Genomic DNA, 23,536 nt, shown 5'->3' with positions numbered 1-23,536 from the left:
ATAACGTGTAAGATAGGGTGAAACTTTTTTTTTTCGGAATTACCATTAAAATAGGGGCTACTCTAAAAAAAATTAAAGTCAACATATAACACACTTGGACTTGCTCCTCCTCTTGTAGTTTTCAATGTACTCCAGCTGCCACTTGTTAATGCATCCAGGGCGTACACGTCGGAGATACGCGACCGCATCCAGAGGGGCCATGCCTCTCTCGATGAGGGCCAGAGCAACTAGCACGGGGGCGCGCCCAAGCCCGGCAATACAGTGGGTCGCTATACAGGCAGAGCTGTCCGATGAGAAGCGCTCCTCGACTAGGTTGAGCCACTGGTTGACTATTTCGACGGGCGGGGCCTCGCCATCGCCGAAGATCTGGTTACGGGTGGGATTAGAGGTTTAGCCACGCCCTACTCTATCATCGCATGTCAAAACGGCTCTGCCATGGGAGAAGCGGGCTTACCCAGTCATGCACTTGGATTTTCCCCAAGCGCTCCTTCGAGTAGGTCGGCTCGCAGCAGCGCACCACATCAGTCACATTGTGCCTTTCAAATTCCTAGATGGCGCAACAATGGCCACATGATGAGATGAAGATGCGAATCCAGCCACTCAACACATCTACAATGCCATTACCTTGATGTAGAGATGGAGATTGGAGTTGGAGGGGGCATCGGTTATCAGAAATCGAATGCCATCCTTCTCAATCAGCGTCATGGAATTAAGAGGCGTGCGTGGCTGTCGGCGCCCGGATAGCGGTAGGCTGCTCATCGCTCCTGGCATAAGATGGATGCTTGGATTCTAGAGAGAACGCTGGATTCTAGCGGATTGGCTAAGTTTATACTCACACGCGGGGAGAAGAAGAGGAGCAGGAGAAAAACAATGAGGGGGGTGATCGCATTTGGCTGTTCTTAGCCAAAATCAAGCATTGGAAACCTATTGTTCTAATGGGGCTATTTGAACCAGGCTTCCTGCGTCCTGAAGAAGAACAACAAAAATCACTCAGGATGGAATTTCCCTCCCTAGGCCATGATTGGCTTTCCTATTTATTAGAAGATTTCAGAAGCAATGGCCCGGCCAGGAAGTTTGAATGCAAATCGAATGGGGCGATTAAGCCACAAGGGGTGGGGCCGTCATCTTGCTGCATTTTCAAACTGCCCAATCGAGCCTGACCTAGCCTGGTCGCTCAAGGTGGTCTCATCCGTGGAGCTGCGTTCCCAGGACGCGGATTCTTTCTTCTTCGCGCGGTCGAGCCTGACGAACGGGGCGTGAGGATTCGGGGGGACCCTTTGCGAAGAAGGTTAAACCCAATCGACGTAGAGTTACGCTTACGTTGTTTGGATGCTCGGAAATTTATTGAGTAAATGGATTCGTCTCCGTGGCCCATTCTCCTATATCCCCTTTTTAGATATTTATTTACACTAAGATATGAAGAAATAAAAGGATATAAAGAACAACAGTCAAACATGAAGAGGAAAAAAAAATCCAAGAAAAGCCATTGGGAAAGATTATGAAGGGGAAGAAAAAAAAATACTAGAAAAGGTGGATGGATACAGGGATGGGATATTTATATGTTTGTATTTATCGCGGATGAACAGGACAGTACAATAAGAAGCTATAGCAAACCGTTCTCGTCGAGTCGCATCGGTTTCCCTTGTCTCAGCTGGCCAAATAATGTCTAACGGAGGCGCAAGAATAAAAAAACTTGAGTATATTCTAGCTATAGGAAAACACGCAGTCCCCTTTCTTACTTTTGCAATATTGGCAGCCTCATATCGCGTCCAGTTGCCGGTCGCCCTCTGCGCCCTCAGTCCTAAGACTTGATGGACCAGCTCCGTCATCTGTGCGAGCGATACGTCTACGCTCACACCCTCTCCCCCGTTTCTTCTTTCACCGGGTCGCAGAAATGCGTCCTCGAGCAGCTCAGGAATCGTCATTCGCATCTTGGGGTCTCGCTGCAAACAACTCTGCATCACCTTCAACAAATCGTCCTCTACCGTAAATTCCGCTACAGTGCTTTCGGTGCTGGAGGGGTTGGGGGGAGTGGGAGTGGCGGTGGGGATGGCAACGGTTCTTTTGAATTCGATGGGTACGCGTTGGTCGGGAATTGCCTGTAGCTTCTGGAACATGTTCAGGTGGGAGAAGGGGGTGCGGCCATACACCATCTGATAGAGGATGCATCCCAGGGACCACACATCGCTTGGTCTGCCAAGCTTCATCAGCCGGCCGACGCCCGGCTGATCAGCAATGGCCGCATTGGTGTCGCGAATAGCCTCAGGTGACATATAGTTGACCGTGCCGATCTAGAGAATGAATCGCACAGTTAGTATAAAAGAAGCAGGGGTAAATGGGAAGGGCATACTTGGTGGTCCCGGTGGATATTGGTTGTATCATTGGCGATTGCTTTTGCAATGCCAAAATCGATAAGCTTTAGCGAGCCCTCCACTAGCAGAAAATTGCCCGGCTTTAAGTCGGAATGCACGATCTTTTCGTTGTGGATTGCATGGACAGCTTGGAGCATCTGAAGGAAAAAAGAGGAGATGGGGCGGTTACGTGTGGGTATAGAGGCGAGCTACATCCGGGATAAATCGCTCCTCACCTGTTCCCAGTACATTCGAATAAAGTTGAGATTGATTGGTTTGCCCTGCTGCTTTGCCAACACATGCGCCAGATCGATCTCGCCATACTCCATTAGCTACCAGACGCAACGGATGAATGCAAAAAAAAAAGTATCAACCTCTTGCTCTTCCAGTCAAACCGGGCCATAAGTTTTACTTTACCATTAGCAAATACCCCTTTTCTCTATTCACCTCGGCATCATATAATTTGATGATTCTTTCATTGTTTGTGAGGCGCTTCAAAAGATTGATTTCATTAATGTAACTTTCGATGGTGGCAGCGTCGGCACGATCAAACGAGACTCGTTTCAACGCAAAAATTCGCCCCTTAGGGTCCATCACTTTAAAGACTTTACTACTTCCCCCACGTCCGATTATTTCGAGGCGAGTAAAAGGTCGTCCATTGATCTAAGGAACATCAGTGAAAGGGACTCGCATTAATGATCGAAGAGTGCCTAGTGGCAACAAGCCAAATGATGAAAAAAAAAATACTAACATACCGGTATTAATCCCTTTCCCAATTTGAACTGTGGAGCCGACATCATTGGAGCCGACACCATAGATGATGGGGCAACACTGGGCGCCATGGGAGTAACCAACACATTCTGTGTCGATGCAGGCAAAGTGTGGTGACCATTCTCGTTCGGGATGGATGCCAGGTCATTTGGGGGCTTGTCGGGCTCCTTCGTGGCTGAAGTTACCGGAAACAATTTAGAGACGATCGGCTGCTCGCCGACTAGTCGATTCTCTGTCTGAGGAGTCAGCGCGCGAACTCCTGGGGTGGCCTGGAAGAGATTTCCATCAATATTAGTTTTTAAATGCTACACAAGTCATCAGTAGAAATCGAACATACCGGTGCACGAAGCTCCTGTTGGATCTCAAGGGTGGGGGTTCGTGTTTCGGCAGGAGAAAGCTTTGAGTTCTGCGTACGCTGAGAAGCCACAGAGGAGTTGAACTCGGTCGTTTTCATCCCTTCGGACGCGTAGAGCGCGGAGGCCAGGGTCCTTCTAGCGGTCGAATCGGTGGTTCGATCCATTTCAATGTTTTTAGCTAGGTTACAGGATGAACACATGGGCGGTCAAATTAGTTGGACAGTTAGAAAAATATCGCCTACTTGTCATGGACGAACGAAAAACTTTGTCGGTGTCGGCGTCATCATCTCGCTCACGTTGGGTATCGTCATTCTCGATATCTATTGTTAAATGAGAGAATCTATATTGAATACTATGTCCATGACAACAAGCCTATATAGATAGGTTACTTGGTCCGTCGCCTGAGCTGGGGGGTGTAGAGCCATCTAATGTTCGAAGCGGATAGGGTGTTTGCAACATATCTTTGATGAAACTACTTTAGCTGTTTACCCAAACGAAAAATTCGAAAATGATTCCCTACCATCTGTCACTTGTCTAAGTGGTGAGTTTTCATCATCCGCGCCGTCTTCCGGTGATCCTTCTGAAAATGTCGAACGCATGGGCGGACCTTTTTCAAAAAAATTTTTTTAAAACTCACGCCCTCTACCGCTTATAAATATGGGGCCGCCATACCCAATGCACGTCTTCGTGCGCGGTATCTCTTCTCTGTTCGTTCCAGCTGGGATCTTGTCGATATGGGTCTCTCCACTCGTTTAAATTCCATAGTTGCACTTGCTGGGCGCGGTTTGGGTTGTGATGCACCGCCTGACAGTGTGGTGGCTGCTGCATCTCTCGATCTTCCCGTGTCTGGCGACATTCGACGAAGTGAAGAGGTTGATTCTCGCATTTCTTTTTCGACGCCGACCTTTTGCTCTACTCCGCCAAAGAACGTATTCATAAAATCGGTTTCTCGCATACGGTTCTCATCGGGTGAGGTAGGAGAAGGGATTGATGGATTATTATTGTTGCCGAAGAGGGCCTCCCTTGTGGACATGAGCTATAAAAAATAAGAGAAACAGACGCCTATCCTGCTTAATGACTTGGGTAATCTTCGCGTAAAAATAGAGTATACATACGTCTCCAAGTCCACCATATTCTGTCATTCCGATCTAACAGTGGATATATTTCTAGTTATTATGTGCGTATTTGGATGGATGCATCTAAGAGGGATGTGGAGAGCCACCATGGATCAAACGCGCATTTACACCGAAATTCGACAAACTAGAGCACTTACTCAAATCCACACGCGTATCACTGAATTCCTGGGTTAAAGATGTAGACAAAAATTGGGACAGGTTAAATGGGATCCGGCTAAAGATTTAGTAAATGGATTCTTGAGATGTTTAGAAAATTTGTCCTTATGAAGAGATCTTTTTTTTCGAACGCGTTTTCCAATGCAGCATTTCTGTAGGTTAGGTTTCTTGTGGAACATTGAATAAAATATCAGGGATATTGTAGGATTTCCATAGATAGACTCGTGGGGTACTTTAAATCATTCAACGATTTAAAGTAACATGGGCCAAATCCTTTGTATATCTCGGCCCGGATTCGCTCAGAGTATCTTCATTCCGATGCAGTGACCAAGTCGTGAAACTTGGTTTACTTTGCAATCTTCCAGAAGACCCTGGTTGTGGTGGCTTAATCTTCACTGCTGATCATATCCTGGTATTAATGTAGTTCTCTGTTAAACTTGAACCACCATATTCTTAACATTATATATAGCATCGGAATAAGTATTACAAAAATGATGAATAACAAGGTATCCTCTAAATAGATTAAAAGTATGTTCAAATTCAAGTCCGTTAAATCTCATAATGATGATAAATATTGGAGGCATCCATGAAAATAACCATGACCATGATTTTTACGAGGAACAGAGCGAGAGCCCCAGGGCCATTTTATGCTCTCTTGTGGCCGGCCCTCAGTCCACACGCTTCTTCCGCTCGATCCCAAATAGGGCTCGCAGCTGGCGTGAGTAGAGCAAGAATTGCCCCAGGATTACAAAATCTAAACTCACCTGCACAAGTCCGGCAGCAATAAATTGCCTCGGGGCACCGCTCGTAATATAGTAGATCGTCTTGAAGCAGTCGCCAAATATCCAGGAGGCGGCAATCATCGCGGAGAAGCCCTCGACCGAGCGGCGGCTGTAGTTGGAAAGTGCTTGTGGGATGGGAACTGCCGCCTCGAAGCTTAACCCAATAGCCCCGAGTAGTTCAACCGTCCAGCCATCTCGGCCGAAGAGAGTGTAGTAAGTGACCAGGCCGAGAGCGAGGGCCGATAGGAACGCGAGATAATCTGTGAAATTGGGCCAGCGCCAGAGGCCGCGCTTCTGTAAAGAGCCCGGATTCTGCGTTTTCTTCGGGCCCTCGATGCAACGCTCCAAGAGCAAGAGCTGAACGGTCATAATGACCAAGGCCTGATACAGGAGTGTCGAGTCGAATCTTTTCCCGAACCTAAGAAGTGGAGGCCATCTTCAAAATGCAAGGCCGTTTATGGCATCAGCCCAGAAAAGCTTACCAGAAGAAGACCCGGAAGATGCTGTAAAAAACAGAAAAAATAAGCAAGAGTCTCTGAGGATTTAGTCCATCATCCTTCACCTTGCCACCAGCAATATCCCACAAACATCCTTGCTAAATCCGCCCTCTTTCTTGCCCCGTTCCTTCTCCCGCTTGGTCTCCCTTAACTTATCGTCTTCTTTGCTCTCCTTCTTCTCTGTTGTGTCTATTCTTGCTGTTGAATTCTCATCGGCATTGGCACGCGACAATTTCAGCATTATTCTATACTGGTCAAGGTAGCCCACTGCAGGGCCAAATATCTATGTTGCGGGAGGATTAGAAACAAGATAGAGGGTCGAGCTCGGGAATGGAAAACGCAACAGCATGGGATTGTGGCTCACCATTCCAAGGGCGACCAATTCTCGCAACATTGTTTCGGCAATTCTCGAAGTCGGACACAAAAAATAAAAAATAAAAACGGCCGTCGAGCTTAACAAAGAAAAAAATAAAAAGACGAGCGAAGCGAATATGAAAGATAAAACTTGCACATATATTTTTATTTTGCCACCGCTCGCCCCAACTGAACCCAATCCATGCATGAACGAGTGCACGCGTGAGCAAGAAATTGCAGCTAACTCACAAGTGGCCTCATCTTGCCCGGCGAACACCCTATCCAGCTTTACGCGCTTTCTAGTATTCATCTGCATTACTGTTTGATCCCGCTATGGGTCCAATGGCTTTATTACTCGAACTTGAATCGAATTAGCAAGGTTGTAATTCAAAGTTTTTGAATGCTGGATAGTTTGATATGAAAATGTACATTAAATAGTAAAAGCAGCGAAAAAGACGTTTGGAAAGGATGTACAATATCTAGTATAAAAGGATAATTCAAAATGATTCATTACAACTCCAAAATACGCAAACACTGTATATCATTATGATAATGACTTAGCAACGTAGCCATAGTGATTAAGAAGATCAGTGACTAGCGTATATAAAGCTAAGTAGCTTAACACTAGATTTTGAAGGCAGCACGCATCAAAAGCGGTGTAATTAGGGTGGTTGCAATAACAGTCAATATGATCGCCGTGTAGTATTCATCGCTCAATATCCCTTCCCGTAGCCCTTGGACAGCGAGGATGAGACCGACCTCTCCCCGTCCAACCATCCCTAGAGACAATCTTAAACTTGGTTTCCACTTCATGCCCCCTAGCATCCCGCCAATAAACCCGCCCATGATTTTGGTTGCAACCGCTGCAACCAGGATGGTCGGAATAAATATGGCTACTCCGGACGTCACGCCCCTTAGGTCCACAAATAAGCCAATGCTTACAAAAAACAGAGTGGCGAAAAATCCTTCCGACAAAGTCTTGAAATACTCGTTTAAATTCAGTTCTTCCTTCCCCATGATGACGCCAACGATAAACGCACCTGTTATCGCAGAGATCTTACCGCCTATCTCGGCCCCAACCGCATATGCGAAAACAATGGCCATTGTCACCACCTGCAAATCTCCTTCATCGAATGCCCAGTTCAACAATCTGGCAATATGCTTCCTACAATACCAGACCCCTCCTCCACACAAAACAAAAAATGCGGCCATTCTTCCAATAACCATGCCAATCTGTGAGACATCCGAAGTGGTCATTGCAGAAAAGATAGACAGACACAGTATGATCGTTATATCGTCTACGGTCGCAACGAGTACCAAGGTTGTGGCCTCATCAAGATTAGAATCTTGGTGAGACTCTGTCTTGTTCAGCTCTTTAAGTGTCTGCACGGAAACTGCCACACTTGTGGCACTAAGTGAGAGGCCGATAAATATCGACTCCTTTACTGAAAGCCCCAGCGCCACGCATATCCCGGTGATGACACCAAATGGTATTATCACGCCCAGTATTCCTGCAGCGATGACTACTTTGATCATACCTTTTACATTTGCAAAGTTCATCCCGAGCGCAGCATAGAAGATGATCAGAATAACCCCAATCTGTGAAAACACTCTGATGCAAATTTCCACGCTGCTCTCAACCTGTATCGCGGGCATAATATTGATTGCGGTTGGTCCCAGCACCAATCCTGACAATAATTCTCCGATAACTCTGGGTTGCTTTAGAAACCGACATGCTGCCCCCAATATTTTCGCAAAAACCACAAAAATAATAAATACGATCAAAAACTGTATCTCTATGCTATACATATCCACTCGTCACAATACAGCCCTCTATAGAGGAAAATAACAGACTCTTCCTTACAATAAATAGTCAACCCTTTCAAAGAAGCGGCCCAATCAATACAATGCACTGGCAAACCAAAATATCGGCCAGTTACTTATTGCTATTTTAATTTTATACGCATTTAACTGGGAGTTGAAATTGGTGGCGACCTTACCAACAGTCACTGACTTCTTCCCTCGATCATTGGTAATCGCTCCTCACCGCTCGCCTCTCTATTCCATTCCAGCATCCATGATATAATGAGCAGCTCACTCAAGTCCTCTAGAGAGCTATATTATAACGATGGCCCTCACATCCGCCTCTCGCCCTCTGAATTCGTGTTCTATCCAACGAAAAACGCGTCCGGATATGTTAGCAAAATGTTGGTAAAAAATGTGGGCGACACGTTCGTAGGATTGAAGTTCAAAACAAATGCAGTACGTCGATATAGTGTCAAGCCCGTGGTGGTGGGGATAATGCCCATGAAAAGCGTGCAAATTTATGGTAGATTAAATGCCTCAATCCTAACAAGATGGCGAGCCATCTAAACAAAACCATGTTTTATTTTCTACTAGTCCGATGTGATTCGAATGTATGCAAAGGCGATAAGTTTTTGATACAGGCAGTGTGTTTGACTCGCGAAGAAACCGAAAACTTTGGAGATGCGGATTGGCGACAGGTTGTTGAGCGTAGGCAGGTCGTAGAGAATGTCGTGGATTGTTGGTTAGCCGATATTAACCTGCGGGAAACGCCAGTAGAGGCAAGTTCAGTTGAAGTCAAAAAGGTATGCTTGGTGATTTTTTTCCCCTACATACACTGATATTGGAGTTGGTTTTCGTCTTTATGTGGATAGAGCTGGTTTTCATTGAGTTGGCTAGTGAATGCTCGATACACTAGCATGCAGCTTTTAACAGTGTCGCTTACGTTTATCCTGATAGGATTGTTGATTCCTATCGAAAAGTTTATCCCATTGTAGTATTATATCACCTACTTGCGCCTTGATACCCCCCCTCCCCCTTCCATTTACTATTGTCAACATAATTATCCATTCCTATAAGCAGCCCAGGCAGTCACATTTTTCATGATTGTTATTTCGAGAAAATAATTAAATGAACTTGTCAGATCGAGAACCATGGAGCAAGCATCGACAGCCCACTCCGAAATCGAGCGATGTCTCGCCCTGTTACGGCCGGGCACATCGGATGAGTCCAAATTTGTAGCCCTGTTACTTCTCCCTCGCCTGCTAAATCAGGAAAATCCAGAGTCGGTTCGGCGTGTGTTTAATGGAATGAACTTCAAATTTTTGGAACGACTAATGAAAACGAGTAAATGAACCCTTAGTTTGATCGATTACTTTTCAACTCTGACTTCATTTTTTGATGGCGTTAGAGGCCAAGCCTGAGCAAGAAATCCCAGAATCGACCTTTAGGTCAATTGCGGTTAGCATTTTGTACTGTTTTTCAATGGTGGACGAATTGGCTCAGACAGAGGAGCTTACAGAACGGATTCCTACCCTCTCAAAGCTTATTGAGCCGAAGTAAGATTTATTTTTTCTCTCTCCTTCGTATTCGGGTACGCTTATTTTCCCTTTATTTTCGCGTTAGTGACGCGACAGAAGTCACCGAAGACATTTTGCGAATCTATATTCGACTCTCGGCCGGGGAAAAGGGCCTTGAGAAGATACTGGAAAAGGATATACTTTTACGAATAATTAGCATTTTGGATATGAGCAAGAGCGGTAGGCAGACCTATTCCTACTCTCTCTTCTTCTCTATTAACTCTATTATCCGTTTCCACTCAACAGAGGTTGAAAAAGAACTTGCCCTCCGTTTACTTGAGCACATCTCCATTGGTCTTGTTTCCAGGGAACACCCTAAGCTCAGTTTCTTCTTTGAGGCAGTGCTTCCTGCTTTATCTGCCACCTTCAAGTCTCAACACGACAAGCTCAAAATCGATCTACTAGAATGGTTTGGGCGTGTATTTGAACATATACCGCCACAAGTAGGTTTTTTTTTAGTTGAACAAATTCACCCCCTTCATACTTACTAAATGAATCGATGAAAGGCGTTTACAGCGGTTCCCGCAGGTAGCGACTGGCCCTCCAATCTCAAAGAAGGTCTCCGCCAACTTCTCACGACCAAACTCCCGTCCCCCACGCGGGATACCGCTCTCTGTCTCACTGCCTCTCTACTTCGACACCTTTCTCCCCGGTGGCTATTTGTTGATCTTGCGCAACCCACTCCTCGCCAGAGTGAGAAAATGCGGCTTGACAAAGCGGTGGAGCGCGAAAACGCAGAGAAGTTTGCAGCGCTTGTCATTCATCTTGCTTGCGTGGAAATACGACTGTTTCTGGACGAGGAAGGCGAGCTGAGAAGTAAGAGCAAAAGCACTGAGGGGCCGAGGGAGAAAGCCAGAGTTCTTGTTTCATGCTACGAAATCTTAGAGAATGCTCTGACCTATTTGGGCGTAGTGGCGGATCGCGAAGAGACTTTAGGCTATGAAATGCTTTTAAAGATTCAAGGGAATTTGGTGGAAACTTTTCGGGCTATCATGGAGTTTTTGGCCGATATGAGGGTAAATGTCTGTTCTAGAAAATGGTCACTTCTGGACGGCCGTTTGGAGAACGCTCCATTTATTTCTATGCCATGATTATCTCCGTAGGACCTGTATGGAGACCAAGGGGTACCGCAGCTTGCAAACGATCCTTTGATTTCTGCCAGCATTCGCATCCTCTCTGCCTGGTTGTCCGAGGATGCTTCCCTTGAAGAGGAAACCGTTACCATTCTCCCTTTCTTACTTCAGTTTTGCCAGTATAGGTAATTCATTTTGAATCCACCCAACGGTAATTACCAAACTGACCCCTTCCACTAGTATACCATCGCCTCAGCATGCAGAGCCCCCCATCGATTTCACTCAACTCCTTGCTCCGGCTTTTGCTCACTTTGCTAGCACGAGCGACAAGGCCAGAGCCGCCCTAATCGACTTTGGAGCTCCCCTAATCCTGGCTGAATACGTTGCGAGTGTGTGGAACAGGCAGGAGTTGAAAGCACTTACAGGTCCAGTGCAAGTGTTGGCCGTGTTGATATCTCGAGACACCGCAGTGGACATCGGCGGCGGGCCTTGGGAAAAATTGGGAGAGATTGGCACCCATATCCTAGAGACCCTTGGAATGGAGCTACTGGAGAGTTCGGCGGAGGACGATTGGGCTTTTCTTGTGGTGTACACGCACTTGTTGATGCTAAGTTTAATCCGTCGTCGTCCGCAGTTAGCCCAAAGAGACTTTATGGAATCCTTCACGGAGAAGGCTTTCCTTCGGTGGGATCAGCAGGGCAGCAAGAAAGACGAGTTGGGGGTGACGGAAGCCCTGGAGGAGCTAAGGAAAGTTTGGAGCGACATTTCAAAATCATAATGTAATATACCCTATGTGTATTTTTTTTTCCTATGCTTAATTTTTTTTCTGCTTCAACAAATCGGAACTCAAATGTCTTTACTTGGAAATTATTCGGTGGCGGGGTACAATGTAACCGCCTGAAAATGGAGGCAGTTACAAAAAGTGGTTTCTGCGGCTTTTCCCTTAAAAGATTCCCTTCTAATTCTTCAGCTGTCCATTAATAAGACTCCCTAATCTTGTCCATGTCTGATTCTACTGAACATTCCATTCAGTTCGACACCGGCGCAACGGACACAGAAACCCTGCCTACCCCTCTGACCGCCCCAACCGTCACTCCCACCGCACCCGCCAAGGGCATTAAGCAAGTGAAACAGGAGGATAAGCCTGCGGAAGCATATAATGAAATCCAGGTAAAATTCATTAAGCTGCCAATTCAACCATGAAGCCATTTCACATCCCTCTAATCACCTTGTGCTCTCCCCATCCTCTCTTGTATTAGAAAAACACCAAAAGTCCATACGGCACTACCACAGAGCCTAGCCAGGTGAATAATGGCGAGAATGCGTCTGGAAAATACAATGGGAGTAGAGACGACGAGAGGGCGCCGGATGGGATGTTCATGGAAATTCATGTTACTTCACCAGAAGTTACACGGGATAAGGATGCCCATGTGTCATATTTGGTCACAACCGAGGTAAGCGCAAATAGCGCATTTCTCTTTTGAAAGACATAGGGATCATAGTGTTTATTACGCATTGCACTCTGACTTAGACATCGCTGGAAAGCTTTAAGAATAAGGTGGCATCGGTGCGTAGACGCTATCAGGATTTTGTTTTATTATACGAGCTGTTGCGAGAGTATCCTGCAGCAGCCCTCCCACCGCTTCCCGGCAAGCACCGCTTAGGTAATCTAAGTTATACCACATGGGTGCGAATATAAAAATGACCCCAAGACGTTTACTACCTAGAATACATTACCGGCGACCGGTTCAGTGATGAGTTTATTGAGAGGCGCAGAATCAGCTTGGAGCGATTTCTGCAACGGCTTGCCAGACATCCAGTCCTACAGCGGACGGAGCATCTGCGTTGTTTCCTTGAAGCATCCGATTTTGTAAGTATTAATATTGTTTTTTTTTTTTTTTACTTAGGTTGATGTTTCAGCTCTTTTCCGGCGTTGTCTGTATCTTACCCCTCTGAACCTGATCCATAGTCCATCGTCTGCGCAACCCTGCCCAAACATGGCACTACGCTGGACTCCCTCGGTGACTCGCTCCTAAATGTGTTCACTAAACTCAGGGAGAAGGATGAAAAATATGTCCAAATGCGCGACACGGTCAACAAAATTGAAGAAAGCCTCATGGCAGCCGAAAACATGCATCACCGCATTGTGAAGCGCAGAATAGAGTTGGAGCAAGACTTCATGGACCTATCGGCGAGTTTCGTCAAGCTAGGGCAGATAGAAACATTTATTATGGGGGGGCTGGACGGGATGGCATCGGTGCTTGTTGATTATGTGGGTGGGATTAAGATGCTGGTGGGTGGGGAAGAAAAAAAATGAAATGTGTTATTGATTCTATGTCGACTAATCTGTTGCTTTTCACCTCAAGAATGACCATGAGAGCTCTAATTTCCTCACCCAGCTTCATGAGATTATTCAATACAGTCAGAGTATCAAAGACGTGCTCAAGCTCCGTGACCAGAAACAGCTCGACTATGAAGAGTTGGCAGCGTATCTGCAGTCCGCGACTCATGAACGCGAGCGCCTACAGCGCGGCACCATTGGCCTGACTGGCTATTTGCGCGAGAAGATTGCCAAGGGCGAGCGGGTGCGTGAGGAGCGAATGGAGAAGCTGGGGGTGAAAATCGAGGAGTTGAAGGAGGCTGTGCAAACGAGCAGCGAAGAGTCGAGGGTCTTTTCCGAAACGGTGGAGCACGAATGGACCAATTTCCAGAAGATACACCAGTTGGAAATGAAGGAACTTTTGGCCGGACATGCGCAGGCAAACGCGGACTTTTATCGAGAGGTAAGCTTCATCCCATTCCGCGCCCATGCTGGACGGCGGCTGCCTTGACGGTTGCGGTGCTCACCTCTCGTATTTTCATGTAGAGTATGAAGGTCTGGGAAAGTATTATACCCATTCTTGAGAAAATCAAATGAGAGTGTTGTAGGGTATTTATGTACTTGTAATATATTTATCATTGTTGTCTATTGTCCAATGTCGGTTCAACTCCTTTTGCTTGGTGCCCATTCTTTAAGATAATTTGCATGCAAACTCCACGAACGGAACTACGCGGCCACACAACCGCCACTTCAACTCTCTCCCCTCATCCTAATAAAAATGCCACTAAGTTGAATTACCCTTTGTTTTGTTTCGCTTCCCCACCGCCTGCTTTGCACGCTTGTTCCCCGTCCTCCCCTGCCTCGACGCCGTTACGATTTGTGAATGCCGCCATTGCTCGGGCCTATGGGTGACGCTTCCTCAGCGAGAGCAGCCTCACTGGTGTGTCTACATGGGTTTCGTGTGTTATCACGGCAGAGAGGTTGGCTTGGAAGACGAGGGGTTGATACCCATGGCTTTGGATTGAGCCATGGTATTGGCATCTACTGAGGCGAGTGCCCTTTCATCCCAATAAGTATGCAGATAGTTTCTCACGACAAGTGCATAAAGTAAGACATATCCCAGGTCTGGTTCAATAGAGGCGTTGCATCTACACGGCTAAACGTTCCTCGGACGCTTCCACGGCCAAAGCCATCCAAAGAGCAAAAACAAAAACGGTGGATGGATCCTACGTGTCGCGTAGACCCGGAGAGGCTCGAGATTAGCTCAGATACGGCAGTTTATGGGCCGAAATTTTTACACACGGCCCGGGTAGATATCTTCGACATCTAAAGTTAAGTCCTTTAATTCTAGAGTGAAATCCTGTCAATCAGCAGCTTTGCTCTCCTGCTCCTCCTCTTTCTCCCCCGCCTCCCCTTCTGAAACCTATTTACGTAGCACTCAACAGGAATAGGGTATTTTGTAGCGGCGTTGGCCACATATAGATTTGCCCAATATGTCAGCTTGTTCGCACGGTGGGGTGGTGGAAGGGAGGAGAGGGGCGGTGACAATGTCATGTCGTGGAAAAATATTAGAGACAGGTGGGGTACCGTTTGCTTGCGCACTCTCCCCCACCCTTTCTCTGCTGTGTTTCTGGAGAGCTCCGAGTCGCCATGCCAAACGAGCGGCCTATTGCCGGGGTGTCGAGGGGGGAGGATGCTCTGCCACTTTCCTCATTGGTGAGCGGCACGGCATTGGAGAGTAGCATGGCAGTTGGCGCAGCGCATCGCAGCAGGAGTCAAAAAGGAAAGAGGGGGTTTCAGAAGTTAAAATGCAAATCCGCCTTGTAACTCAGGATGAAACCGTTTTGTTCCATGTGACTCGACTGAGGAAAACAGCACTCCACGTTCTGGGCCTAGCTGCGGGCTGTCAAGCCGGCTTGCCTTGATTTCAGAGCAAAGGGGAGGGCCGGGAATTAGCGCGATGCGAGAGGCTGTCATCTGATGCGCCTGCACCTCTGCTGAGCATCTGCTCGTCATGCCCGCAGGAAATGGTGTCGGCCAATGTCATAGTCGCCCGCCTGCTCTTTCTCATCGCCTAGAACCAACCGCTTGTGCAGGAGCTAATTAACTCAGAAAAAGGTTTCCCCACAGGTGATCGAGCCGCTTACCTTCCATTTATGCGCAGCCCGATTGCACATCATCTGCGCACCACTTTATGATTGAAACCGGTTTCATTTTTTTGTGTGTGGATATAAATGCCTCTTTCAGCTCTGTCTTCCCCAAGCCGGCTCTGCCTTATATTAGACTGATCGGTTCATTCAGCTGTCTGTCTTGCGTTCTCTTGCTCCAATGGGGATTTCCGTAGTGAACAATGTGTATGTCATCGGCAGCTTTGCCGCTCTGGCCGGCGTCCTCTTCGGCTTCGACATTGGTATGTGGCCCCCCTCTCTTGATCGTGCCTAGTGTGTGGATGAGACATCTCACCATGCTTTCATCTCACTTATAGGAAGCAATAGCGGTGTCATCAACACGACCCAGTACAAGGCTTTTTTCAATAACCCAGGCGCGACGCTACAGGGAGGCATCAACAGCTCCATCTCTGCCGGCTGCTTTGTAGGCGCCCTCTTATCCAGCTATCCGGCCGATATTTTTGGCAGGAAATACACCATCATAGGCGCTGCCGTCCTCTTCGTCTTGGGGGCCGCTATCCAATCGGGTTGTAACGGAGTCGCCATGCTTATTGCCGGTCGTGTCATTGCTGGCCTCTCCGTCGGAATCACCTCGAACGTGGTCCCCCTCTACCAGGCAGAGATAGCCCCCGAGAAAATTCGCGGCCGCCTTGTCTCCATTCAGCAGTGGGCCATCACCTGGGGAATTGCGATCGCGTTTTGGATCCAGTACGGGTGCTCCAAACTCGAGGGGGAGGCCGCATTCCGCATTCCTTACGGTGTGCAAGCTGTCCCGGCATTGGTCCTTTTCTTTGGCATGTTTTTCTTCCCGCGGTCCCCGCGTTGGCTGATGGACCACGATCGCGAAGAGGAGGCGCTCAGAGTGCTCGCCTCCATCCATGGCAATGGCAACACCGATCACCCCTATGTGCAGAGCGAGTACAATCAGATTAAAGCTGCTATAAAATATGATCGCGAGCAGGCGGCGCGCTCCTATCTGGAGCTCTTGAAGCCCGGCCTGTTCAAGCGCGTGTTTTTGGGCATTGCGCTCCAGGCCTGGCAGCAGCTGACGGGAATGAACATCATTATGTTCTATGCGGTGTACCTCTTCGAGCAGGCGGGAATCAAAGAGCAAGACGCCAACCTGGTTTCCAGCGGCATCAACTACATCGTCAACGTGGTATTCACCATCCCAGCCATCCTCTTTGTCGATCGCTGGGGACGGCGTCCCACTCTGATCGCGGGCTCTGCGATGATGGCGGCATGTCTGTTTATTGTCGGGGGGATCATGGGCGGTATCGGGAAAAAGGGTGGAGTGGACCCCAACAATGGCAACGTTATTTGGGATATGCAAGGGAATACCGCAGCCACCAACGCTATTATCGCCATGGTGTATCTCTTTGTCGCGAGTTTTGCGACCAGCTGGGGACCGAGTAAGTTGCGGAATTGCCTTCCCCCCCCCCCATTGCATGGTTCAAAACAAAAATTGACGTTGAATTTGACTTTCTACTTTCATAGTCGGCTGGATCTATCCTGCTGAAATCTACCCAATGCGAGTCCGTGCCAAGGCAACATCACTCTCGACCGCCTCCAACTGGTTCTTCAACTGGGTCCTCAACTTCGTGGTCCCTATTCTGATGAACCACATTCAGTACGGGCTCTACCTGCTTTTCGGCGCTTTCAACTTCCTCATGACCGTGCACGTCTTCCTTCAGTACCCGGAGACAAAGGGGCGAACTCTCGAGGAGATGGATGAGATTTTTGCGGCGGGCTATCGGCCGTGGAAAAAGGATGGAGGCATCAAAGGAAAACGGGGCGACGTTGAAGCCGCTGCCGATCAGGGCTCGGTAGACAAGGCGGAGGAAGAAAGAATCGACAAATCGGACGAGAAAGCCTAGCTCACTCGACGTGCTTCCATTTTCCGTCACGCGAACAACATCCTTAGTCTTGCTTGGAGAGCTGTCGTAAACGAACAATCTAGATACCTTTTTCAACGCCCTTTTCCTTTTCTAAAAATTACTCTGATATTGTGTTTCATTAAGGATGTACTTTTAGTCCAATTTGTTGTAGAACTCTTTACACTGCCGTCTAATAACAACGCCAACTTGTTGGATCTTACCTTGCCAAGCTTGGAATATGCATGGTGCGGTGTTATGATTTCTGAACCAGCAACTCATTAGGTGCATTTAAAAAGCAAAGCGATAAGGTTCCCTGTTTTGGAAGGGAAAAGTTGCATGAAAGAAGTTTCGTGGAAGAGAATCTTCGGCACTATCGCACCCTGTTCATGTAATTATGACTATTTAATCCGGAAACATACTTCTTTTGGAAAGCCACGTCAATTTTTTCAATTTTTAGTTATTGGTATATATTCGAGGGGAGCTTAACGTCCATGGGCAATCCCTCAAGGCGGTTTTGATATCCCCCACTGACTATTTCTGCACTGAGCTTTCTTTGTATTGCTCCCACCTCTTCAAATACAAGTGGATATTTAACCCTATTGTTCCTCCCGCAAGCAGGAACTGCATTCAATGGCAAAGTGGTGCATGGTGACGATGCCAGTGTGGCAAGGGGATGACTTTGATATTTGTTTTAGAGAAAGGTAGAAGGCAATATCTTCCTCATGGCTCTCTGCCATTGTGGTTTCTCAGTTTATAGCATTGGATAGCGTTATCGAGACGGCATTGCCTCTTGCTTACATTTTAATTTCGACTTTGGTTGTTCTTGTACACGGACTGTGGGCAGCAAATTGCCTTGGGCTCTTCAAAAAAGCCTCATCTAATGCGGACTACTCCCTCATCCCTCAAGATGAGTGTAATTCATTAGAGGCACCCACAGCAATTGATGAGGATGAAGTTGGCGAAGAGGCTGATTCAATTAGTGACTCTGGCTCGATTCGTGCCGTATGCCTCGCCCTGAAGCCGACGGGGGCTCTTTTTATTTCTCTATTGAATTTGGTGCTATTTATTATCCGGCATAAAGAGCACATAGACTTGGAGATATATCCGTTGATCGAGACTGCTGTTTGGGCAATCGTTGCGTTGGCGGCTTTTTGCCAATATAGATATCCCGAGCGTGTCTCGGGCCTAATATCACCTTTGATTTCCGGCTTTTACTTCATCTATCTTCCCATAGCGTACATCCGGATGCGTTCTCTCATTTTTCACCCACGCGGAGAACTCGAGCTGGGACTCTCCGTTTTGAACTTCTCGTCAGCTTGTCTGCTTGCTATCGCTGTGCTCTCAACCCCTCCTTCCCGGAATTCGGAAAAGTCATGTGATGTAATGCTGAATATTACGATGGGCTTTTTCATCAAAATTGATCTCGCTTCATATACTTTTCTTGTTGTAATGATACTAGAATCGGACCTCAAATCCCGAATACTATGCTTCGCCCTTGTCCCGTGCCACTTTCTTCTGGGTAGTACCTTTGCTTTGGAAAGGATTTTGGAATACTCTTTCTGAAGAGGATATATGGGAGCTTATTCCTGATGACAAGGCATCCGTCACCTTTGCAAACTACCAACCAATCAAGTAACTATATTTTGCCGCTCTATGTTCAGACCCTGGAGCTTCTCCCTATATGATCGCTCATGTTTCTACAATTCAACTTTAGGAATGCAGGAAGGACCCTGTTGAGGCGCATTCTTATTTACTCGACTCCTTTTTTGCTTGGTCAGATTTTCTTTGGTTTAGTCTGGGTAGCGTCGACCTATGCGCCGGTGATTTTTTTGCAGCATATTCTGCGCTATCTCGAGGATCCCTCCTCTGGAACTCGTGAGCTGGCTCTTTGGTTTTCGGTTGGTCTACTCGTCAGCTTGTTAGTCGAGACCTTTTGTCTATCCCTTGTTTTCGCAATTGGTGGAAGGCTGTCCATTCGAATACGCTCAGTGCTAGTTTCAGAGGTTTATAAAAAGACTCTGCGGAGAAAGGATATGGCGGGATCCTCGAAGGATGCTTTGCTGGCGGAATTGTCTTCGCATGGGAAAGATGCAGGTAACACGGAAGAAGAAGGGGAAGCGGAGGAGACGAGCGAGAAGGACGGCGAAAAGGCAACCCATGGGCGAATCATGAATTTGATGTCCGTGGATACGGACAAGGTTGCCGAGATGTTCGCATATTGCTCGTAAGTAATGCTTGTCGAATGATTAACGATGCGTTGCTGAAAACCTCGGTCTGCTTCGGATATATATTATAGGTCAGAGGTCTACACCCGTCCTCTACAAGTGGTTGTCGCTGTGGGAGTTCTCTACTACGTAATCGGGTGGTCGGCACTTGCAGGCATGAGCTTGTTTCTCCTTATCCTCCCCATTAACTACCGGCTCTCTACGATGTTTGGGGTCTACCAAGATAAAATCATGGAAACGGCCGACAAGCGTCTTAATATTTTAGGCGAAGTTCTGCAAGGCATTCGCGTTATCAAGATTTTCGCGTGGGAGCGTCGTTGTTGGGAACAATTAAACGAAGTAAGAGAAAAAGAGCTAGGCTATCTGGTAAGCTCGCTTGATATATACCCTTTGTATAACCCAAGCGGTGTCGCTTACCCGTTTTTTGGTTTGATTTTGGGCAAACTAGCGCAGTCGTTCAATTCGTCTCATTGGTATGATTTCTATCTGGTGGGGGAGCCCGCTACTGGTTACCGCGGCCACGTTCACTATATACACCAAAATTGCCGGCCACCAGCTCACTGCGAGTACTGCATTTACCGTACTGGAGCTCTTTGCATCGGTTGCCTACCCACTTGATGCGATCCCCAATATTATCGCGGAGATCAGCCAGTCTCTGGTCTCACTTAGACGCATCGAAAAGTATTTGGGCGAGGAGGAGACCGAAAAATATGACATTTTGAGTCAGGATATCCGTGATCAGGGCCCAACCATCGGATTCAAGAATGCTAGTTTTCAGTGGCAGAAGGACAAGGGGGAGTGTGCAGAAGGGATGTCCCCTCAATTTGCTCTGAAGGGTTTAAATCTGGAGTTCCCGGTGGGCCAAATGACCCTGATCACCGGCTCGACGGGGTCTGGAAAAACAAGTCTATTAATGGCTTTGCTCGGAGAGATGAATCTGATGGAGGGCCAAGCTTTCTTGCCATCCAAGTCCTCACAATTGCACCCTTCCCTTGCTCCGGATCATCACAACGGGATCGCATACGTCCCACAAACAGCCTGGTTACAAAACGCGACTGTTCGGTAAGCTCCTAGGATCAATGCCATTCTCCTAGATGGACCAAGGCTTACAAGATTCTAACTCATCTAGTGATAATATCTTGTTCGGCTCACCCTATGAAGAAGAGCGCTATAATAAGGTCATCCACGCTTGTGCTCTTGCACCAGATCTTGCCAACTTCGAAGCAGGCGATCTTACCGAGATTGGCGAGAGAGGTATTACCTTGTCCGGTGGCCAGAAGCAGCGAGTCTCTCTTGCACGTGCCGTTTACTCTCGGGCCGGCCATGTGCTGATGGACGACTGCCTCTCCGCCGTTGACGCACACACCGCCAAATGGATCTATGAGCACTGTCTAACGGGGGAACTGATGCGGGGTAGAACACAAATCTTGGTTACTCATGCAGTTGGATTGTGTTTACCAGGAGCTGCACAGGTGATTATGGTGAATGCAGGCAGAGTGGTGGCCCAAGGGACTCCGAAAGAGGTTTGTGCTTCTGGATGGCTTAAAGAGGATTTATTGGCCATGAACGAAGGCGCACAAAGCACCATTTCAACCCCCGTGGTCTCCGATGTATCCGCTGATGTGGATCCAAATTCGGTGGTCAAATCCACGTCGCAAACAAAAGGAAATGGCAAGCTCATCCAAGAGGAAGAAAAGGCGCAGGGGCGGGTGCGGCTTTCCGTTTATCTCGGCTATCTGGGTGCAGCTGGCGGAACCTTCTATTGGTCATTTTGTATTTTTAACCTCATCATCATTGAGGCAGTCTACTTTGCAAAAGACTACTGGTTGCGTGAGTGGGCACGCTCTTACTCGTCGGAGAACGCTACAGACATTTTGCTGTCTAAGCAAAATGTCTATCCGCAGACTAGCCACGATATCTTTGGCCAAGAGAACCATCTAGAGCCGCTTGCGAAGCCAAATCAAGACTACTTTGTAGTCGTTTACGGTGAGTGGCATTATGCACAAATATCTATGCATTCTTGTTGCAGAAATTAACTTGTGACAACAGTGGCGATCGTGGTGGCGCTTGTCGGGTATTTCGTGCTTCAACGCTGGCTTATACTCGTGACCGGCTCGCTTCGTGCTTCTCGAAAACTTCACCAGGATTTGCTTCGCAGCATTCTGAGAGCTACCGTGCGCTTTTTCGATACCACCCCGGTGGGGCGTATCACCAACCGATTTTCCAATGATATCGAGAGCATCGATCAGGAACTTATGGATCAACTTGTTGTGGCGGTAACCATGGCCTTTGCCTGCTTGGTGATTTTCGCGGTGTGCACCATCATGGTGCCCGGCTTTTTCTGGGTCGGTCTGATCACGCTGGTGACCTATTTGCTGCTCTGTGCATTGTATCTCCAATCGTCGCGAGAAGTGAAGCGCATCGAGTCGGTGTCTCTTTCACCGCTGTTTTCTCATTTCGGCGAAACTCTTTCCGGCGTGACGACCATCCGAGCTTATGGCGAAGAAGAGCGCTTCCGCAAGGGAAATTTGCAATTGATCGACAACTCAAATCGCCCCTTCCTCTGTCTTGTAAGTGCACGCCGGTATGGATGGGCGAAAAATGAGAACTCACTTCTCCTTATCGGTTTTATTAGTTCATGTGTAACCGTTTCCTCAGCGTCAGCTCTGGCATAACTGGCGCTCTAATTGCCTTTACCACCGCACTCTTCCTGATTCTCCATCAAGATATAGACGCCGGCCTCGCTGGCCTCACACTTGTTTACTCGCTTGGCTTTGCCGAACATGCGTTCTGGATGATTCGATTTTTCTCGGATGGAGAAATCAATATCAACTCGGTAGAGCGGGTACAGCAATACATTCAAGTCGACAAGGAGCCGGATGGAGGCGAGGTTCCCGAGGCAGATTGGCCAGGTAAAGGAGAGATAGAGGTCCAGGATTTGGTCATGCGGTATACACCCGAAAGCCCCGCTGTTCTTCGAGGGATCTCCTTCAGTGTGAAATCAGGGGAAAAAGTTGCTGTTGTAGGGAGAACTGGCGCTGGCAAGGTATATTCCTCTACTCCTTCCTCTCAATATTCCGCTCCGTTGCAGCTAGATGAGCCGGTTTTGAACCGATCATTATATTAATTATGTCTATCGCTATTCGTCTAGTCTTCTCTTGCAATCTCTTTCTTCCGTTTTGTGGAAGCCTCCTCTGGCCGAATTCTCATTGATGGTGAAGACATAGCTCGGCTCAACCTCCACTCCCTCCGATCCTCTCTGACCATTATCCCGCAGGATCCGATACTTTTTATGGGCACTGTTCGCAGCAATCTTGATCCATTCAACGAGCATGACGATGCGGCGCTATGGGCAGCACTGCGTCGGTCACACCTTGTCTCACCGATAATTGCAGTCGACTCGACAAGAAATGATGACGATGTCTTTTCGAGCCTCGAAAACCCCATTCATGAAGGTGGAGGTAATCTCTCGCAGGGCCAAAAGCAGCTTGTGGGATTGGCGCGTGCTCTACTTCGACGAAACCGCGTTATCATTCTCGACGAGGCGACCGCGTCGGTTGATAGCGAGACAGACGCGCTAATCCAGCGGACAATTAGGGAGGAGCTGGCGGAAGCAACCATTCTGTGTATTGCCCATCGGCTACGCACTATTATGGATTACGACCGCGTGTTGGTGATGGATCAAGGGGAGATCGTGGAGTATGATAGCCCTCGGGTGTTGATCCAGCGTGAGGACACTTTGTTCCGCGACCTCTGCCTAAGGAGCGGAGAGATGGATGTACTTTTAGACATGGCAAGGCAGAAATTCTAAAACAAGTCCCCCCTTTCAGTGTTTATTATCACTGTGAGACTACCATTCATATACCTTTGGCCTTACATTCTAGAAAGCAATATACTCTGATAAAAATGTATAGTTTATACTTCATACATAATAGGAAAATTATTGAAGTTATTATTACAAAAGAAAATAAAGAGACCAGGCGAAAAGAAAAAGGGAGAACAAACAAAACGCTATTAAAAAAAAACTATTAGAAATATAGACGAGAGAAACGAGAAAAGGAGGGGGTTATAAATAATAAATATAGAA

The 23,536-nt window shown here is 47.5% G+C and overlaps 10 protein-coding genes across 10 annotated transcripts; 6 read left to right on the top strand and 4 right to left on the bottom strand.

Moving 5' to 3' along the window:
- Nucleotides 1-78: 78 nt before the first annotated feature.
- Nucleotides 79-771, bottom strand: VTP21DRAFT_7112 (uncharacterized protein; the record flags this gene model as incomplete). The annotated part of the gene is made up of 3 exons (XM_069397818.1): nucleotides 79-366; nucleotides 455-547; nucleotides 625-771. 3 exons carry the CDS (start codon nucleotides 769-771, stop codon nucleotides 79-81), a joined length of 528 nt encoding a protein of 175 aa, XP_069255339.1.
- Nucleotides 772-1,056: 285 nt separating this feature from the next.
- On the top strand, nucleotides 1,057-1,260 carry VTP21DRAFT_7111 (uncharacterized protein; the record flags this gene model as incomplete). The annotated part of the gene is made up of 1 exon (XM_069397817.1): nucleotides 1,057-1,260. One exon carries the CDS (start codon nucleotides 1,057-1,059, stop codon nucleotides 1,258-1,260), a length of 204 nt encoding a protein of 67 aa, XP_069255338.1.
- Nucleotides 1,261-1,603: 343 nt separating this feature from the next.
- Nucleotides 1,604-4,620, bottom strand: VTP21DRAFT_7110 (uncharacterized protein; the record flags this gene model as incomplete). The annotated part of the gene is made up of 12 exons (XM_069397816.1): nucleotides 1,604-1,666; nucleotides 1,740-2,291; nucleotides 2,351-2,509; nucleotides 2,588-2,683; nucleotides 2,769-3,014; nucleotides 3,107-3,391; nucleotides 3,460-3,656; nucleotides 3,721-3,798; nucleotides 3,868-3,939; nucleotides 3,999-4,085; nucleotides 4,151-4,514; nucleotides 4,594-4,620. The coding sequence occupies 12 exons, from the start codon at nucleotides 4,618-4,620 to the stop codon at nucleotides 1,604-1,606; spliced, it is 2,226 nt and encodes a 741-aa protein (XP_069255337.1).
- An 818-nt stretch (nucleotides 4,621-5,438) lies between these two features.
- On the bottom strand, nucleotides 5,439-6,443 carry VTP21DRAFT_7109 (uncharacterized protein; the record flags this gene model as incomplete). The annotated part of the gene is made up of 4 exons (XM_069397814.1): nucleotides 5,439-5,970; nucleotides 6,035-6,055; nucleotides 6,115-6,332; nucleotides 6,414-6,443. 4 exons carry the CDS (start codon nucleotides 6,441-6,443, stop codon nucleotides 5,439-5,441), a joined length of 801 nt encoding a protein of 266 aa, XP_069255336.1.
- A 584-nt stretch (nucleotides 6,444-7,027) lies between these two features.
- Nucleotides 7,028-8,059, bottom strand: VTP21DRAFT_7108 (uncharacterized protein; the record flags this gene model as incomplete). The annotated part of the gene is made up of 1 exon (XM_069397813.1): nucleotides 7,028-8,059. The coding sequence occupies one exon, from the start codon at nucleotides 8,057-8,059 to the stop codon at nucleotides 7,028-7,030; it is 1,032 nt and encodes a 343-aa protein (XP_069255335.1).
- Nucleotides 8,060-8,488: 429 nt separating this feature from the next.
- VTP21DRAFT_7107 (uncharacterized protein) lies at nucleotides 8,489-9,204 on the top strand (the record flags this gene model as incomplete). Its single annotated transcript, XM_069397812.1, has 3 exons — nucleotides 8,489-8,732; nucleotides 8,804-9,012; nucleotides 9,082-9,204. The coding sequence occupies 3 exons, from the start codon at nucleotides 8,489-8,491 to the stop codon at nucleotides 9,202-9,204; spliced, it is 576 nt and encodes a 191-aa protein (XP_069255334.1).
- Nucleotides 9,205-9,360: 156 nt separating this feature from the next.
- VTP21DRAFT_7106 (uncharacterized protein) lies at nucleotides 9,361-11,637 on the top strand (the record flags this gene model as incomplete). Its single annotated transcript, XM_069397811.1, has 7 exons — nucleotides 9,361-9,553; nucleotides 9,618-9,765; nucleotides 9,833-9,966; nucleotides 10,033-10,229; nucleotides 10,293-10,802; nucleotides 10,890-11,044; nucleotides 11,100-11,637. The coding sequence occupies 7 exons, from the start codon at nucleotides 9,361-9,363 to the stop codon at nucleotides 11,635-11,637; spliced, it is 1,875 nt and encodes a 624-aa protein (XP_069255333.1).
- A 224-nt stretch (nucleotides 11,638-11,861) lies between these two features.
- VTP21DRAFT_7105 (uncharacterized protein) lies at nucleotides 11,862-13,776 on the top strand (the record flags this gene model as incomplete). Its single annotated transcript, XM_069397810.1, has 7 exons — nucleotides 11,862-12,029; nucleotides 12,119-12,313; nucleotides 12,391-12,523; nucleotides 12,587-12,729; nucleotides 12,829-13,152; nucleotides 13,226-13,642; nucleotides 13,726-13,776. The coding sequence occupies 7 exons, from the start codon at nucleotides 11,862-11,864 to the stop codon at nucleotides 13,774-13,776; spliced, it is 1,431 nt and encodes a 476-aa protein (XP_069255332.1).
- A 1,731-nt stretch (nucleotides 13,777-15,507) lies between these two features.
- VTP21DRAFT_7104 (uncharacterized protein) lies at nucleotides 15,508-17,224 on the top strand (the record flags this gene model as incomplete). The annotated part of the gene is made up of 3 exons (XM_069397809.1): nucleotides 15,508-15,589; nucleotides 15,665-16,759; nucleotides 16,845-17,224. 3 exons carry the CDS (start codon nucleotides 15,508-15,510, stop codon nucleotides 17,222-17,224), a joined length of 1,557 nt encoding a protein of 518 aa, XP_069255331.1.
- A 630-nt stretch (nucleotides 17,225-17,854) lies between these two features.
- On the top strand, nucleotides 17,855-23,260 carry VTP21DRAFT_7103 (uncharacterized protein; the record flags this gene model as incomplete). The annotated part of the gene is made up of 10 exons (XM_069397808.1): nucleotides 17,855-17,925; nucleotides 17,992-18,604; nucleotides 18,684-18,856; nucleotides 18,939-19,448; nucleotides 19,521-19,815; nucleotides 19,898-20,511; nucleotides 20,579-21,435; nucleotides 21,499-22,019; nucleotides 22,085-22,495; nucleotides 22,601-23,260. The coding sequence occupies 10 exons, from the start codon at nucleotides 17,855-17,857 to the stop codon at nucleotides 23,258-23,260; spliced, it is 4,725 nt and encodes a 1,574-aa protein (XP_069255330.1).
- Between the last annotated feature and the right edge of the window lie 276 nt (nucleotides 23,261-23,536).

Source organism: Calcarisporiella thermophila, assembly GCF_041956535.1.
Source record: "Calcarisporiella thermophila strain CBS 279.70 unplaced genomic scaffold VTP21scaffold_3, whole genome shotgun sequence".
NCBI classification, from domain to species: domain Eukaryota; kingdom Fungi; phylum Calcarisporiellomycota; class Calcarisporiellomycetes; order Calcarisporiellales; family Calcarisporiellaceae; genus Calcarisporiella; species Calcarisporiella thermophila.
This window is presented reverse-complemented; position numbering and strand designations above follow the sequence as displayed.